Genomic DNA, 14,795 nt, shown 5'->3' on the forward strand with positions numbered 1-14,795 from the left:
CCTTTTATCTTGCTTTCATGGTTTATTATATTGCCGACTGACAATATTTATTGTTCCTCATTATGAAATGGTGTTGTCTTAAGCATCATGATAATCACAATTGATGCAACAGTGAAAAAAATGCCTCTTCTGTTTCTTATTACCAGTCCTGATGTTGGCTGACTTTGAACACTGTTTGGCCTTAGTGCCTTCACATGCTTCCTTTTATATAAAACTGGAGGGCCAGAGAACAGATGAATGAGGGCTTCAATTTCAATCCCATCACACACACACACACACACACACACACACACACACACACACACACACACACACACACACAGAGAGAGAGAGGAATGATGATGTGGAAATTCATATACCCAACAGTTGTCTAGCTACCCTTTGAGAACTCCTGGGTAATTTTTCTTTCATCTAATCACTCAGTTATCTTGCCATATAGGAAAGACTCGGTTTGGCAAGAGCAGAGTAAGGATTTCCATACAGAGCAAAGACAACTTGGAGCTTGCTGGGAGTGACTCAGGCACTGGCTCTACACTCTGTGAGTCACTGTTTCTCTATCCCCAACACCACTGAAGGGCACCCTGCTGCCAGAAGTAGACTCCCTCAGGGTGTCCAGATCTTTGGTGCATTGGAAGGGCATTAAGAACTTCGTTCTGATTTTGTGTCCTGCACAATAATCACCATCAGATCATAATCGATGTGACAGCCTTGTAGGAAGTGAGGTTAAAAGCATTGTGCACTGCCAATCACAACATGCAGACTATTACTCCCAGGAGTCTAGCTGTCAACTGATGTCAGAGGAACACAAAACCAGGAGGAAGAGTCAGTAAATGTACCAAGTGTCCATGGGTGGCTCTACTTCTGGTCTGGGGTAATGAGGATGAGGTCATGCACAGGACAGGATTAACCTGAACCTTGCACTAAGAATAAGATGCATAACACAAGGGAAAGTGGATTTTTCTAAAGGTAGACAAATAAGTAATATATGTAAGTCCAAAAGCAGAAATGCATCTATTCAGGTGGCCATGTGCTTTTTGTTTTTAAGCCCTTTTATATGATGCCACAACCCCTACAGGTAAAGCTCAGGGACCATCACAAAAAAGCCTGAGGACTGAGACAACTGTTGCAAGATAGTCTCCTCTGGACACTGTAAGGATGTTGCACCCATGAAATCTCAACAATATGGTTGCCTGCACAAGACCACACCAGCTAACGTACCAATATGGATGAGGGAAAAGTTGACAAGGCCCTACCCCTAAATGAAAGCTACAAGAAGTAAGTGGCTGCCGAGAGAGGGAAAATCAGGATTTTCACTGATGAGCCCCGTGGTAGGTGCTCCAATCCTAGACTGTCAGCCCTAAACATATGTCCACATGGTCAAACCTAACTGGACTCAGTAAGGTGGATGTATCTGTGCATCTGCATGCAGATATAAGAGTAGTCATGAATTTGAGAGGGCATAATGGGGGGACAAGGAAGAAGGCGGTATAGAAAAGACATAAACAGTGTATTCACATATACAATTCTCAAATAATTAAACAAAAGCCTCTTAGCGGTAAGTTGGGGCTCCTGGTCCTACTCTGTCATACAAGTAGATATACTCTGATTAACAGGTATGTTGCTTAATTTTCTCAATTTTTGTCCTGTTGTTTCAGTCTCTGTCACTGTATAAGCACCCCAGTCACATTCTGATTCTCTGTCCTCTTCCCTGGGGATAGCCTTTGAAAGAAGTGGCCCAGCTTACCTCGTTCTCCTGGGGTCCCTGGCACACCTGCATTTCCTGGGAAGCCTGGAGCGCCTGGAGGTCCTTGGTCTCCCGGGGTCCCAGGTGAACCTGGTCTCCCAGGCTCCCCAGGTGGGCCCTGGATGGTCCGGATGGATGTGGAATGGCTCGGAATCTGGTTGAGGATGGCTGTGTACCTGGCCATATGACCTGAGCAACAATAAATCAATGAACTGTCACACATTTAAAGGAGAAACTGGGGGGGGGGGTGTCATTCTTCAAACCTCCAAATAACTCTGTCAGATGTCCACTGAGGAAAAGGCACACCCTTCTGAAATGGGCTCATTTGTAACTTAGGATTTTTTGCATTTTATCCTGGATGATATTAACAGCTGGACTGCATTCAAATCATATCTCATGTGTTTGGAATTCCACAGCTCACATCAGCATTGCCATAAACATCATTGAACAGAAGTCATAAATTTTCTACTCACCCCAACATTTATCTGACCCCTGAACCCTCACCCGGCTGCCTTTCTCCCCAGCAATTTCCCTCCATGTTAGTTACTTGTCTTTGTTCCAACCCACAAAGCCTGCTCCACCCTCCTGCTCTCAAATCCCCAGACAAGTCCCATGTCTGTGCTCAACTCTGGTTGCCAAGATAGTTTTTTCAAGAACTTGTGCTATGTCCTAGCTGCAAGCTGCCCCTGCCCTGGGTTAAAAACAAAAGAGAAAACAAAACAAAAACCTGTTGCTCTCTCTTGTAACCTCTTAACTTAGCTATGTTTGGAAGAACACATTTTAATAATGACATATAAAGCCTTAATACCATAAATACTTCATTTTCCAGCATCTTTAAGGGTGAGATTTCCCCACCTAGGTGATTGTTATTCATCTTCTTTTAAGAAATGAGCAGTTCATTTATTATTATTTCAGTGTATAGGGGCACCCACTCTTTTTCGTGGCTTTTTGGGGCTTCTTTGTTTCTGAGACGTCTCACATCTCTCATGCTGGCCTTCACTAGCTATGTAGTTGAAGATGACCTTGAACTTGTCATCTTCCTGCCTCCACATCCACAGTGCTAGGATTCAGGCATGCATCACTAAGCCTCCTTCATGTAGTTCTGGGGATCAAACCTAGGATCTCACACATGTAAGGCCAGCACTCTACCAACTGGTCTATATCCTCAGACATATTTATTTCCTCTTAAATACTTAAATCTAAATAAAAACAGTAATCGTATTTTAGGAAGCACATATAAATACATCCAATGCATTCTTTCCTTGAACTATGACTGTGATCCAGGATGCTCTTCTGATTCAATCAGCAGGCATGTCCACTGCCGTTTGGGCAGGTGAGGCATCTGTCTTCTCCACTTCCCACTCTGACAGGAGCTGTCATTCATCACTTCCGCAGCTGGTGTCACTCTGCCCTCCCTCCATTTCCCACCTAACTCTTCTTAGCATAATTCTTGCCATCAAGTAGGAACTAAAACCCAGATGGCTGGGCTTGTGTGGAAGTATATGCAACCCCCAAAACAGGGTTCTGGGTGAGCGTTTAAGTAACACAGAGGAAAGGAGAGCTGTGTTTAGGGAGACGGCCAGGGTGTGGCAGATGATACCATTTATTGCAGATTCTTGTCAGCTCTTGTCTCATTTCTGACTCTATTCCTAGAAGTCATTTATCAAAGTCTGGGGACTTCTAAGGGAAGAAACTATATTGGGCCCTCACTTTTAGTTTTAAGTCGTCACATAGCCAAAGTTTTCATGCTATAGCAAAACCAGGCAGCAAACACTGTGAATCCCTCTTCCTGCTGTGTGTAGGAAGCCATATGAAGATTCAGCCCAGTGAATTTTCATACAAGCTTTATCTCCAACTCATTTACATTGTCCATTAGAGATTAAGAAACCCATGAAATAACACAGAGCTTATGTGAACTCTGGTGCATCCTACTCTAAAAGAGACTAAAGACTACTTCCCTTGTAGAATGTACCGTTTCTAAAGACCTTGTTTTGTCACTAATTGGAACTGTTTAGTTTCATTTGTAAATTTTCTCTTCCACACACACTGGCTGTGGGCACTCTAGGACTGAATAGAATTGAATTCCAGTTGAATACAACACACAGTGAAAACAAGTGAGCTTGAAAATAACAGCTTTGTTCTCCTCCTGCTACTGATCATTTTGCCTGAGAGAAAACCTCATTCCTCCATCCACACATCCCCAGAGCAGGACCTGGGTTTATCCCCAAGGAACAGGTGGAATGTTGGATCTTGCCCACAGACCTTGGCACTTACTGGACTCCACTGGCCTGATGCCTACACCTCTCTGGCTTAAAGTAAATATAACCCTGAGACAGATAAGGCAACTATCCTGAAAATGCCATGCCTGGAGGAGGAGGTTGCCATCAGTGTGGGGAGTGTGGGCATGAGTACTCGGCTCGAGTTGGGTGGGTCTGACAAGAATTTTTGTTTTTACTTGGCCTCAAATATTCCGAAATGAAACACATTCATGGCAAAGAGAAGGGCCCACCCTAGTAACCTTGTGGTTAGATTTTTGAGACAAAATATATAAAATAAGTGGGCATGTGTACAAAATGGGTGAGTACAGGAATCAGTTGTTGAAATGAATGCTGTTGAAACATTCAGGTTTGAAAATAAATAAATGGAATAAATATTATAACAAGTATGTTCTGGTGTGATTTTAGGAATGATGCCCAACTGTCATATCAGATGTCGCATCAACCCTATGAATATATGTATATTTTGGCATACAGCCTAAGGAATCAAAGGAGGGGCCTTGGGCTAACCAAAGGTAATGGATATAACCCGGATAAGGAAGGGAAAATGATTAAAATCTGTGAGCCAGTAGAAACCAACACCATGGTCATTTTGATTCTGACCGAGTCAGGTCTTAACGCTTGAGAAAGTACCTATCCACTTCGTGGGAGAAGGAGGAATGGAAGATCCCATCAGAGCAGTTAAATTAAATATTCATTTGCAAATGGCTCTTGGAGGGAGGACATGGGAGTCTGGCTCCTGGGCCACGATTGGAGAGCTCTAGAGCAATCCGTTAGGATGTAGGTGGTTCGGAGGCGGGGCCTGTAAAGCTATATGTATTCAGCAGTACAGAGCTTCAGAGGGGTCTTCCTTGGTCTCCCTGTCCTGGGAATGGAGGCTTTTCCTGTGAACAGGACTGAGACATGGCCTGGGTGACCAGCACGTGCACTTACTCTGGATGAGCTGCTCACATACTTGACGCGCCACCGCCCTCACCATGGCTTGGGACTGCAGGTCTCCCTGGATGGGAAGAAAGTGTATTCCTCAAGCATGGCCATAGCCGACCTGACCCATTGTTCCCAGCAAGACTCTAGGATCCTAGCGGCAAGGAGGGCTAACTACTGTGGTTAATGCAGAAGAGGCATATTGCACCCAAGATTCAGGGTTTCTGAAAGACTTTGCTGATTAGATGCATAGGCTCAAGTAAATATTTTTGGATCCCAGATTCTAAAAAATTATTAACAATATGTAAACATGCTCATAAACAGTTAATGCCTTCTCAAGTGGTGGCTCATTTAATGCTAATAACAACTCATAGGAAAACTATTAAGCCCGTGCTACGGCTAACTAGCATTAAATCCATTGCCAAAGTTTTCACAGAAATAACCTGTTGAACCTGAGATCAGGTTATTTCTACCCCAGCCAAGAATGCAACTACATTAGGAGCCTCACAATTTCCACAAAGAGAGAGTGGGCACTGAAATTGAAGTAATTTGAATTTCAGGGCCTTTTCGTTGAGTCTATCCAACCACTGTCTTGCTTCGTGCCAAAACTATGCCATCAGGAAAATGGGAGTCCTGTGCCACTGGCTGGCATTAGTAAAAAACCATCTACATTCATTAGGACACCCTTCTACATCTATTGTGTTATTTCCATCTCAGCTCCACTTTGTGGGTTAGGTGAGTGTGGTTCTCCCTGTGTTTATCTTTAAGGAGTGGAGCCCAAGTTCAAGGAGCCAGATGACAGCAGCACACAACTGGAAATCTTCTCCTGGACCCCAACCCAGCCAGATGTTTTCCCTGGGAAATGTGCTTCTAAGTGAAAGACTGCTGGGACCGCATTGAACACCACAGTTGGCAATGACAATTGTTCATCCGGCTTAGGCAAGGGCTGCAAGCAACCACCTATAGCCAGAAGCATCCTCGGGACACTTACTCGTTCACCTCGCTCTCCCTTTGGTCCAGGGACACCCTGTAAATGTGAAGAATAAATTTCAAGTTACTTGGGATGCTGTGCTGAACTATGAGTCAACTTTTCATAGTTGACAAAGGCATTTTCCCCCAAAACTTGGGTGAAAACGGGCATCAGGAATAAAACAGGTAGCAACCTGTAGTCCCACCGAGCAAAACAGCTTATTTATGAAGTTTAGTCCTCTGGATCTTTCATATAGAAATGTGGCCGTTTGGAGCCACGGAAGTGGAATGGTACAGCAGTACCGTGGAGTAATCTATGTTTTCATCAATGGTACCATCACAGCTTCCTACACCAAACTCCACGCAGTGTGCTGAACTGTATAGAGTACATCATAATGATTCCACAAACCCCTTCTGAAAAGTTTCTTTCTATAAGAAAGGCAAAGAACTCCTCTTAATCTAGCAGTTAAAGGAATTGATGAGATCTATGAAACCCCACAGCCTCAGCCTGCTTCCTCTCCAATGATAGCAAGAGTCTCTACAACATCAGAGCTCATGTGTGCCTGCTTTCTCAGCTGAATTCTTATTTAAAACCACAGCTTGGCTACTTTTGACAATAAGAAACCTTACTATTACTGTAAAATATTTACTGAAAAAAAATACAATGTTTTCAGTGTTTCTGTAATGAAATTATGCTTATAATGGGAAACAGGTGTCCTCAGAAGGCTGTCATATTTCTGTGTCAACTCACAGGCAATATGGATGCAACATTTCCATAATTACTCCTAGGTGGGTGAACAGAATCCATGAATGGAATATGCCACATTGTCAAATTGTTTCCTCTTGTTTCTTCAATCTCATCAGGTCTCAAAACAAATGCAGTGTAGAGTCCAAACTCTGATTTGTTAGTTACCCAAGCTCAAAATTCTCCGTTTACTTCATAGGGCCCAGGGAAAGAGAACACCATGACGCACAGTGTGTGTAGATGTTGGCAGCAGAAAGACTTCTTCCCGGGTTGATTTCCAGCTACACACATACAGTCATAGTTGGGGTGGGCAGGGGAAGGGAAACAACAGGGACCCCTCCTAAGTAGGTGGCAGCAACCCACTATTTTTTCGTCTCTTTTCCATTTGTGCCATTCCTAATGTATTCAAAACACACACACACACACACACACACACACACACACACACACACACACACACACATCTTAAAATATCTTTTTAAATAAAAAGAGGAAGGTAGGTGGGCACAAAGTCACATCCCTAGCCAAGGAGCTATTGGCAGCGGCTAGCTCCTGAGAGAGAAAGAGTCAATTTTCTTTAAAAGTGTAGCCTCTGGTAAGTTGGCTGCACTCCAGCAGAAGGCCCCATATCTAACCATATATGGGTGATGCAAATTGATGGGTTTATTGTTTTTAAAGACACAAAGTTGGGTGGGTAGGAAAGCGAGAGTGGATCCGGGAAGAGTTGGAGGAGGAGGGAAATATGATCAAAACACATATGAAATTCTCAAAAAAAAAAAAAACCCTAATAAAATTAAATAAATAAAAAGTTTTAAGAAGAACAAATATTTTGGGGAAAATGCAAGTCTTTGGCTCTTTAATCCATTTAAAGTCTCTGCATTTCTTCATAAGGCAGGGCCTTCAATGAAGGGATTCTCGAGAGTAGAAGACCCATAGCTTAGAATCTAAGGGCATGCTGATGATTTGGAAATAAGTGGCCAAAGAGCTTGTAAGAGGATCCCAGATTCCAGAAAGAAAGCAGCTCCTGCTTGGCATGTGAGCTCCACAAGGCTGGGTCTGCATCTAGCTAAGGGATTTCCATATGCCCATCTCCAGAGAGTGCCTGGGACATGGCAGGCACTCACACATATGTGTTAACTAGATGATTGAGTGGTTAGGTTTCATTTCAAGTCTGCATTACTAGCCAATCTACACTTTGCCTCAACAGCCTGAATAGGAAAGAGACAGAAGAAAAATACTTAAGACACACTACAGTGCATTGTTAGAGGCTTAGAGAAAGTGTCAGTTCTGTTTAAAAATACCCAACTTCCACAAGAAAAACTTGTTTGCAAAAATAAAATGTATGCAATTGTCTCTCTCCCTCCCACCCTCCTTTCCTCTGCCTCCTCTCTCTCTCTCTCTCTCTCTCTCTCTCTCTCTCTCTCTCTCTCTCTCTCTCTCTCACACACACACACACACACACACACACACACATTCATTTTTTCTCTTTGTGTCTGTGTAACAGCCTAAATTCATTTTGTAAATAAATTCATAAGCTATTCCTTCTTCCCTTAGCACCTGTCACCCCTGATTTCAAGAGCACAAAACCCCAGAGAAGGCAGTGTCCAGTGACAGCTCCTAATAGAGACAAGAGATACTTATGACACCATTGGGTAAAAAAAAAATGGGGGCATTAGATACAAATAAAAAACCAGCAGTAAAAAAGAAAGGAAGGAAGGAAGGAAGGAAGGAAGAAAGGAAGGAAGGAAGGAAGGAAGAAAGGAAGGAAGGAAGAAAGAAAGAGAAAAACCCTGACATTTTAATATATTCAGAATTATAAATTTTAATAATGAATATTTGGGCTACTTTTACCAGCCACTGTTCTGGGTACTTCTTATATATTCTCTCAGTTAGCCTTTCCAAAGGTTTGTAAGGTAGCTCTTTTTATCCCTATAATAAATATTTCTATAAGATTTAATTCATGCAGTCCTTGTAACAACTGCAAGCTACAGTCCCAGTTTACAGATTAGGAAGATCACACACGGAGAGTTCAACTCCCATTTGCCCAAGATCACACAATAAGGGACATAGAAGAGCTGGAACCTGAGGTCAGCTTGTGGACTTCTGGACCCGGTCCTCTCTGTTGCTTGGCTAGAAGAGGATGCTGCTCACAACAACCATGATCCAGAATCCTCAATTCCAATTAAGAAAACATTTTTCCCAATACAAACAAAAGCAAGCAGGCATACCACTCCCCTCCCGACACACTTCGTTTTAGGAATGCAGAATGAAGTCCTAACTTGAGCCATTTAAAAAATTGATCGTGATCCAGGCGCGGTCACTCACACATTTGTAATCAATAGTGTTACATAGTGTCGAGGCAGAAGTATCGCACTGAGTTCAAGCCCAACCTGGCTCCACAGTGAGGTCTTGCATTTAAAAAAAAATGATTTTGTCTTGAACAGTTTGATTTCGACACCAACATGGCTTTCCCCATGTCCTTTGTTGCCATTTGTTCTATTAGCACATTTGAAAATATTTCATATTTAGGGAAAGGAATTAGAGAGCAAACTTGATTAGTGAGGGAAATAGACAGCATTTAGCTATTGGCACTTTCTGGTCTAAAGAGATGGATGTGTTTAATTAGGTCTGAAACTCCCTAAACTCGGTCTCATGATGCTTGTTATTAAGTAGTTAAAAGGCACAGCTACGCAGTCTCAATGCAGACTCAATGAAAGATCTTTTCAGTGAAATATTAGTACAGCAAGTAATTATTTTGGATTCCAACTTCTCTGACATATTCCCTTTGATTTTTGCAAAGCAAAACAAAAACACAAAATAAAAATTCCTGAGCACATGAAGGCCCATAACTCCACCAAAGTATGCTTTGAGGGAAAACACATAGCCCCTGTAGATGGAGGCAGGAAAAAGTCGTGAATTTTTCCTTTAACTTTAGGAACCCTTGAAATGTAAAGAACCACAGTAGCTACATTCATAGATTCACAGAAGTTTGGGGCTGAAAGGGAGAGAATGATCTCACGGTCCAAGTCCCACATGTTGAAGAAGCCTATTATACAAATCCAACCCTCATCAGGCTTCACAGATCTTCAATGACCTGACCTCGCACCAGTAACAGTAACTTAGTCTCCCTGAACAGCAGTGCCCCCTCCCCAGTACCTGAATACCTGGTTGTCTCTTTTCCTACCTCCATCCCCACCTTATCCTTTTCTCTTTTCCTCTCTTTCTCCTTCCCTTCTTACAAATATGTAGAAAGTACGCTATGTCTCAGATGATAAAGTGGTATATGAGCACAACAATAAAATCTCCAGACATCAGGAGCCAGAAGATACAGCTGACTGTCTGAGATGGTGGGTGGGTGGGTGGGTGGGGGACTTACCTAAGATATAAGCTAAAAGATTTAGTTCAATTTGTGGCTCCTATAGAGAAGCTGGTTTGTGCCAGAGCCCCACCTAGACACGGGGAATTTGGACATTTTATACAGGGCTCTTTAAATAATGGGCTTACCTACTGGCCTCAGCAGCAAGAAGCCCCCTCACGAGCTTCATTATGCATGTGACCCATGGCAGGGAGGTACTACATTTAAGCCACCGCCTAGGGAGGAATTAGAAGCTTGGCAACAGCCATGCTCATCTGCCTGGAAGAGTCGGTGCAGAAGCTAGACTGCAGGAGAGTAAGCATTGCTGGCATCAACTGTAGGAAACACAGAGCCATTTTCTGCGGCACAGTCTGTCCTTCTCGGTTCCCTCATTTTCCTAGACAGTTATCTATGGGAAATCAATCAAGGCCTTAACAGCACCACATGGAGCCTGCTTTAATAATCATACCAGCCCGGCAGCCAGCAGGCATGTGGGAGCTGGCAGCCTGGACACAGGGAAAATATTGGACTCTAGTGCAGAGAACAACTTGCTTTGGATGGGGAAATAGACGAGCTGACTGTTGCATCCCTACCCAGCAGCTACAGACCGATTTCTACTTCTGATAAAAGTGTCCATGGCATGAGGCCTCTCTCGCTGCCACTAAACGCGATCCTCTGCTGATGGATGATAAAACTAACATGAAGTGATCTATTAGTATGTCCCAGATGCACACTAGGCAAGGCGGGTAAGTGAAAAAGTATGGTCCTGACCAATACATTCTAGCCTTACTCTGGCCCTCTCTACCCCATTTAAATTCTCCAGAGACCTTAGTGCCTCCTTCTTCTATCCTTTTTCATCCCACCCCTCTTAGCTCAGGACCAACCATGGCTTATATTTTCATAGCCTGGGCAAAAAAAAATTAATTCTGGGAGATGTCAGCAGGAAAAAGGCCTGCTTCTCCTCCTACACACACATAGATTTGCTTAGTGTATGCAACCACGGTAAAGTAACTTCCTCCTGTTTTCTTACTGTATTTGGGATGCTGCAATGTCTTTGATGCCTGAAGTGCTGCCAGGGTTCTGCTGCATGGAGCATGCACTACCTCTGAGACTTCTTTGACCACAGGCCTTTGCGCCCTAAGTCTCAATGATGAATTCTGGGATTCCAGTCCCTTACACCACATCTTGAGAAACAGACTGAAACTTCGTAGCAGAAGGTTTCTAAGGCTATCTGCTATGGAATGGATGAGTAGATGAGTAGATAAGACTGACAGGAAGAGAGAGGGAGGGAGAGAGAGAGAGGAAAGAGAAACAAACAGTCTGTGTGCTTACTTGTAAGAACTCCTGTGTGTGTGTGTGTGTGTGTGTGTGTGTGTGTGTGTGTGTGTGTGTGTGTGTTTCCACACACAGGATCAAATGTGGCAATGTCTTTTTGATATATGTCTGAAGACAAAGTCATTCAGTTTTCTTCTGTGACCCAATACTAAGTTGATTTGAAAGCAGGAGAGTCAAGAGTGTTTGGCACAATGAGAAGGTGGTTAGGTTAAGTACATAGCTTTGTAAAGTAACTACTAATGATAGTTTATGAGGATGTGCATCCCACATGTGTTTGCTGAACCCCATGTTCATTTTTCTGGGCACGTCCCAGGTACACCTAGGTATGTGTCGTGTGCACCACAGTGTCCTTTCTAATCTGCCCCAGTATTCTGTTGTGCCTTTTCCCTATGACAAGTGGAAAAGGCTCCCCACTTTCCCTACATGTCCAAGTCTTATCCCAGAAAGTGTGAGTGTGTCACTTTGTGAAGCCAAAGGGATTTTGCAAAGAGAATTTAGTTAAGGACTTGGGAATTATCTAGGGAGGGAGGTCCTTAAAGAAAAAAATCTTTCCCACCTATGGAAGAGACACAGCCATGGAAAATGGGACCAAAAGAAGGCACATTACTGGAACTGAAGATGGAAGCGGCCACAAACCAAGGCATGTGGCCAACACTTAGAAGCTAGAAAAGTCAAGGAACTAGATTCTTCCCAAGAGCCTCCAGAAAGGAAATTCCGGAACCTTGGTCTTTTCTTTTCTTTCTTTTTTTCTTTTAATTTTATTTAAATAACTTTTTTTTCATTTATTTTACAAACCAACTGCAGTTTCCCCTCTCTCCTCCTCTCTCGTTGCCCCCACTTCCCATCTACCCCCCTCCCCATCCACACTTCCTCTGTCTCCACTCAGAAAGGGGCAAGCCTCCCAGGGTTAGAACAAAGAAAGACACAGTCAGGTTGAGGTAGGACCAAGCTCCTCCCCTTGAAAGGGAAATAGATGAGATCTCCTGGGTAAACTGGGGGCAGCAGCGTGGGGGGATGAAGGGATCGGAACTTGAGAGAGCGGTTGGGCAGGCTGGGTGCGGAGGTGCGTGAGGTGCGTTGGTTCGGGACCGTAGGGGAGAGTAACCAAAAAAGTGATGTCTTGATGGGGGGACGCATTTTGGGGTTGGAGAGAAACCTGGCGCCAGGGAAACCCCCAGGAATCCCTAAGGTTGACGCAGAACCTTGCCATTAACCCAGTGAGATCAGCAGCAGCCTTCCATCCTGCAGAACTGTAGGATGATAGCGGTGTACTGCGCTAAGCCACTGAGGCAGTGGTAATTTTTTAGGCAGCTGTAGAATTCTAATTCATACCCGCCTCTGCACCCTTCCATCACACATCACACGCCGCAGGTTTGCAGCAGGATAGACTTTTCAACAGTGCACCTCCTTGAGCTTACTGGTGGCTCAGTCTAGCACAGATGCTGTCAGAGTGCTGATATCTAAGCCTACAGTGAGCATCCTGCAAGTCACAGACATGAAGTATGGCTTTGGTGAGAGTGGCATTGCATCCCTCGGTTCCTTACCCTCTCCCACTGGTCACATTTAGATGCCAGTGAATAGATTAGGAATGCAAAAAAAAAAAAAAAAGGAAACAGGGAAAAACGCACGCTGTTTGCTTATGTGTGCATGTGCTTTCTGATGGAGTGTAAGGTATAAAAATATATTCCCGTTTTCATTAAAACTTTGAATTTCTCCAATTTTGTATTTTCCCTTCCTGCAAGTCCAGCTTGATTGACACTTAGCTGTTGCCCCCAACCTTGCCGGGTGGTGCTGAGCTCACTTAGGCAAATCCAGAGCAAGCCATGGGGACACATTTGAGCATCAACAAGGCTGGCTATTCCAGTAGGGACCATTTCACCTTTACCGTGGCATATGGACAACCTGATCTTAAAACCCCGTCCACTGTCATTCATGGAATCCTGTAAAGTCCAATCCTGAATAAACATTTTTGATATAATTTTTTGAGGCAGAGTCTCTCTATGCAGCCCTTGATATCCTGGAACTTGCTATGGTAGGGTAGACCAGACTGGCTTAGCCTCACTGAGATCTGCCTGCCTCTGTCTCCTAAGTGCTGGGATTAAAGTTGTGTGTCACCCTGCTTGGCATCTGAATAAGCATTTCTGATCCACGGGGATGCTGGTAAATTCAGACATATAAATGATGACAGGACATAGATCCTGAGCAGCTATCACTGAGTACTCACAGGTGGCCCCAAGGATCCTTGTGGTCCCATGCTGCCTGTGATCCCTGGGACACCAGGGGCTCCAGGAATGCCCTAAAAATAGAAATAAGAAATAGGACTGAGGTGAAGATTCATATATATGATGGATCACAGCCTTGAGCAAGGATAATAATGCATGCCTCAAGAGCTTCCATCCCCAATGATGTTTCAAGAGTCATTGCTCATTCCTGTGCCCAATGACCAACTATAAAGCTGTTTTGAAATTTTCACAGGATTAGTCTTATTTACCGATAATAACAACTACATGAATGCAGAGGATCTTACAGAAACTGACTCAGTGAATCAAACCCTCTGGATTTGTCATTTTTAAAGGGTGTTACAGGTCTGTACCAACAGACCAACTATTGTTACGCAATAGCAAAGAATAGCAGCTAGAAATAGAAAATAGAAATAGAAAACCCAGCAGAAGAAAATCTCTACAAAGAAAATAATACTTTAAAGCAGAATGGCTCTCAGAAGTTTCTAGAAATACTCACGATTGGACCAGGTGGCCCTGGAGGACCAGCGGAACCGTCCTTTCCAGGAAATCCCTGAGGAAAAGAAATGGCGTGTCACCCAAGTGTTTGCTACATGGCTTTCAGAAGAGGCTCATCCAATTCCTTTCAGCATCTAAGGCGCAAATCCCGCCACCTGCTCTGGACTACCAAGGATGCGCTGCTGTGAGACTCTCGTGGGACTTGCTCTTGGCAGGTGTTTTGTGTCTGTTGGCCCCAAGAAGTGCCCCAAGTGCAAGGATTGTAGGTGTGAGAAATGCCACTTACAAACGAAAATAGGAACTTGTTTTCAGAAAGTTTATTAGACTAAACCTAACAAATAAATAAGTTCAATTCTTTTTAATTAATGTCCAGACCGAAAAAGTGGATTAGTGTCTTTTGGGACCCACAAATCTTGGGTGAGGAGTATCCCCTATAGGGAGTCTATATTGCAGTAAGAGAAGTGCAATTTTTTGCAATTCTTAGCTCTTGAGAAGCAGATTGGAGGAGAATGTGAGCAGGACAGCCCGCTGTGGTGACAGTTTTGATCTGGGGAAGTTTCGCTGAGTGTAGCAGGCTCATCACTGGGTACATACTGGCTTCCCATTCCAGGTCTTAAGTGTACAAAACAAACAAACAAAAAAAACTAAAACAGTCCCCCCAAAAACAAATGAAATCCCTTGAAAAATCCTCCCTCCAAGACACTGGATA

At 43.6% G+C, this 14,795-nt stretch overlaps 1 protein-coding gene across 6 annotated transcripts in view; it reads right to left on the reverse strand.

Moving 5' to 3' along the window:
* The window catches only part of Col14a1 (collagen type XIV alpha 1 chain), a 201,637-nt gene that overhangs the window by 17,836 nt on the left and 169,006 nt on the right, over positions 1–14,795 (reverse strand). For all 6 annotated transcript variants that reach the window (XM_076555764.1, XM_006982385.3, XM_076555765.1 and 3 more), the window contains exons 41-45: positions 14,088–14,141; positions 13,573–13,644; positions 5,936–5,971; positions 4,954–5,020; positions 1,745–1,933 (exon numbers count right to left, since the gene is read on the reverse strand). In XM_076555764.1, coding sequence (XP_076411879.1) covers positions 1,745–1,933; positions 4,954–5,020; positions 5,936–5,971; positions 13,573–13,644; positions 14,088–14,141 — 418 coding nt within the window. The remainder of the gene's footprint in view (positions 1–1,744; positions 1,934–4,953; positions 5,021–5,935; positions 5,972–13,572; positions 13,645–14,087; positions 14,142–14,795) is intronic.

The sequence above is a fragment of the Peromyscus maniculatus genome, chromosome 20, assembly GCF_049852395.1.
Source record: "Peromyscus maniculatus bairdii isolate BWxNUB_F1_BW_parent chromosome 20, HU_Pman_BW_mat_3.1, whole genome shotgun sequence".
Lineage (NCBI taxonomy): Eukaryota > Metazoa > Chordata > Mammalia > Rodentia > Cricetidae > Peromyscus > Peromyscus maniculatus.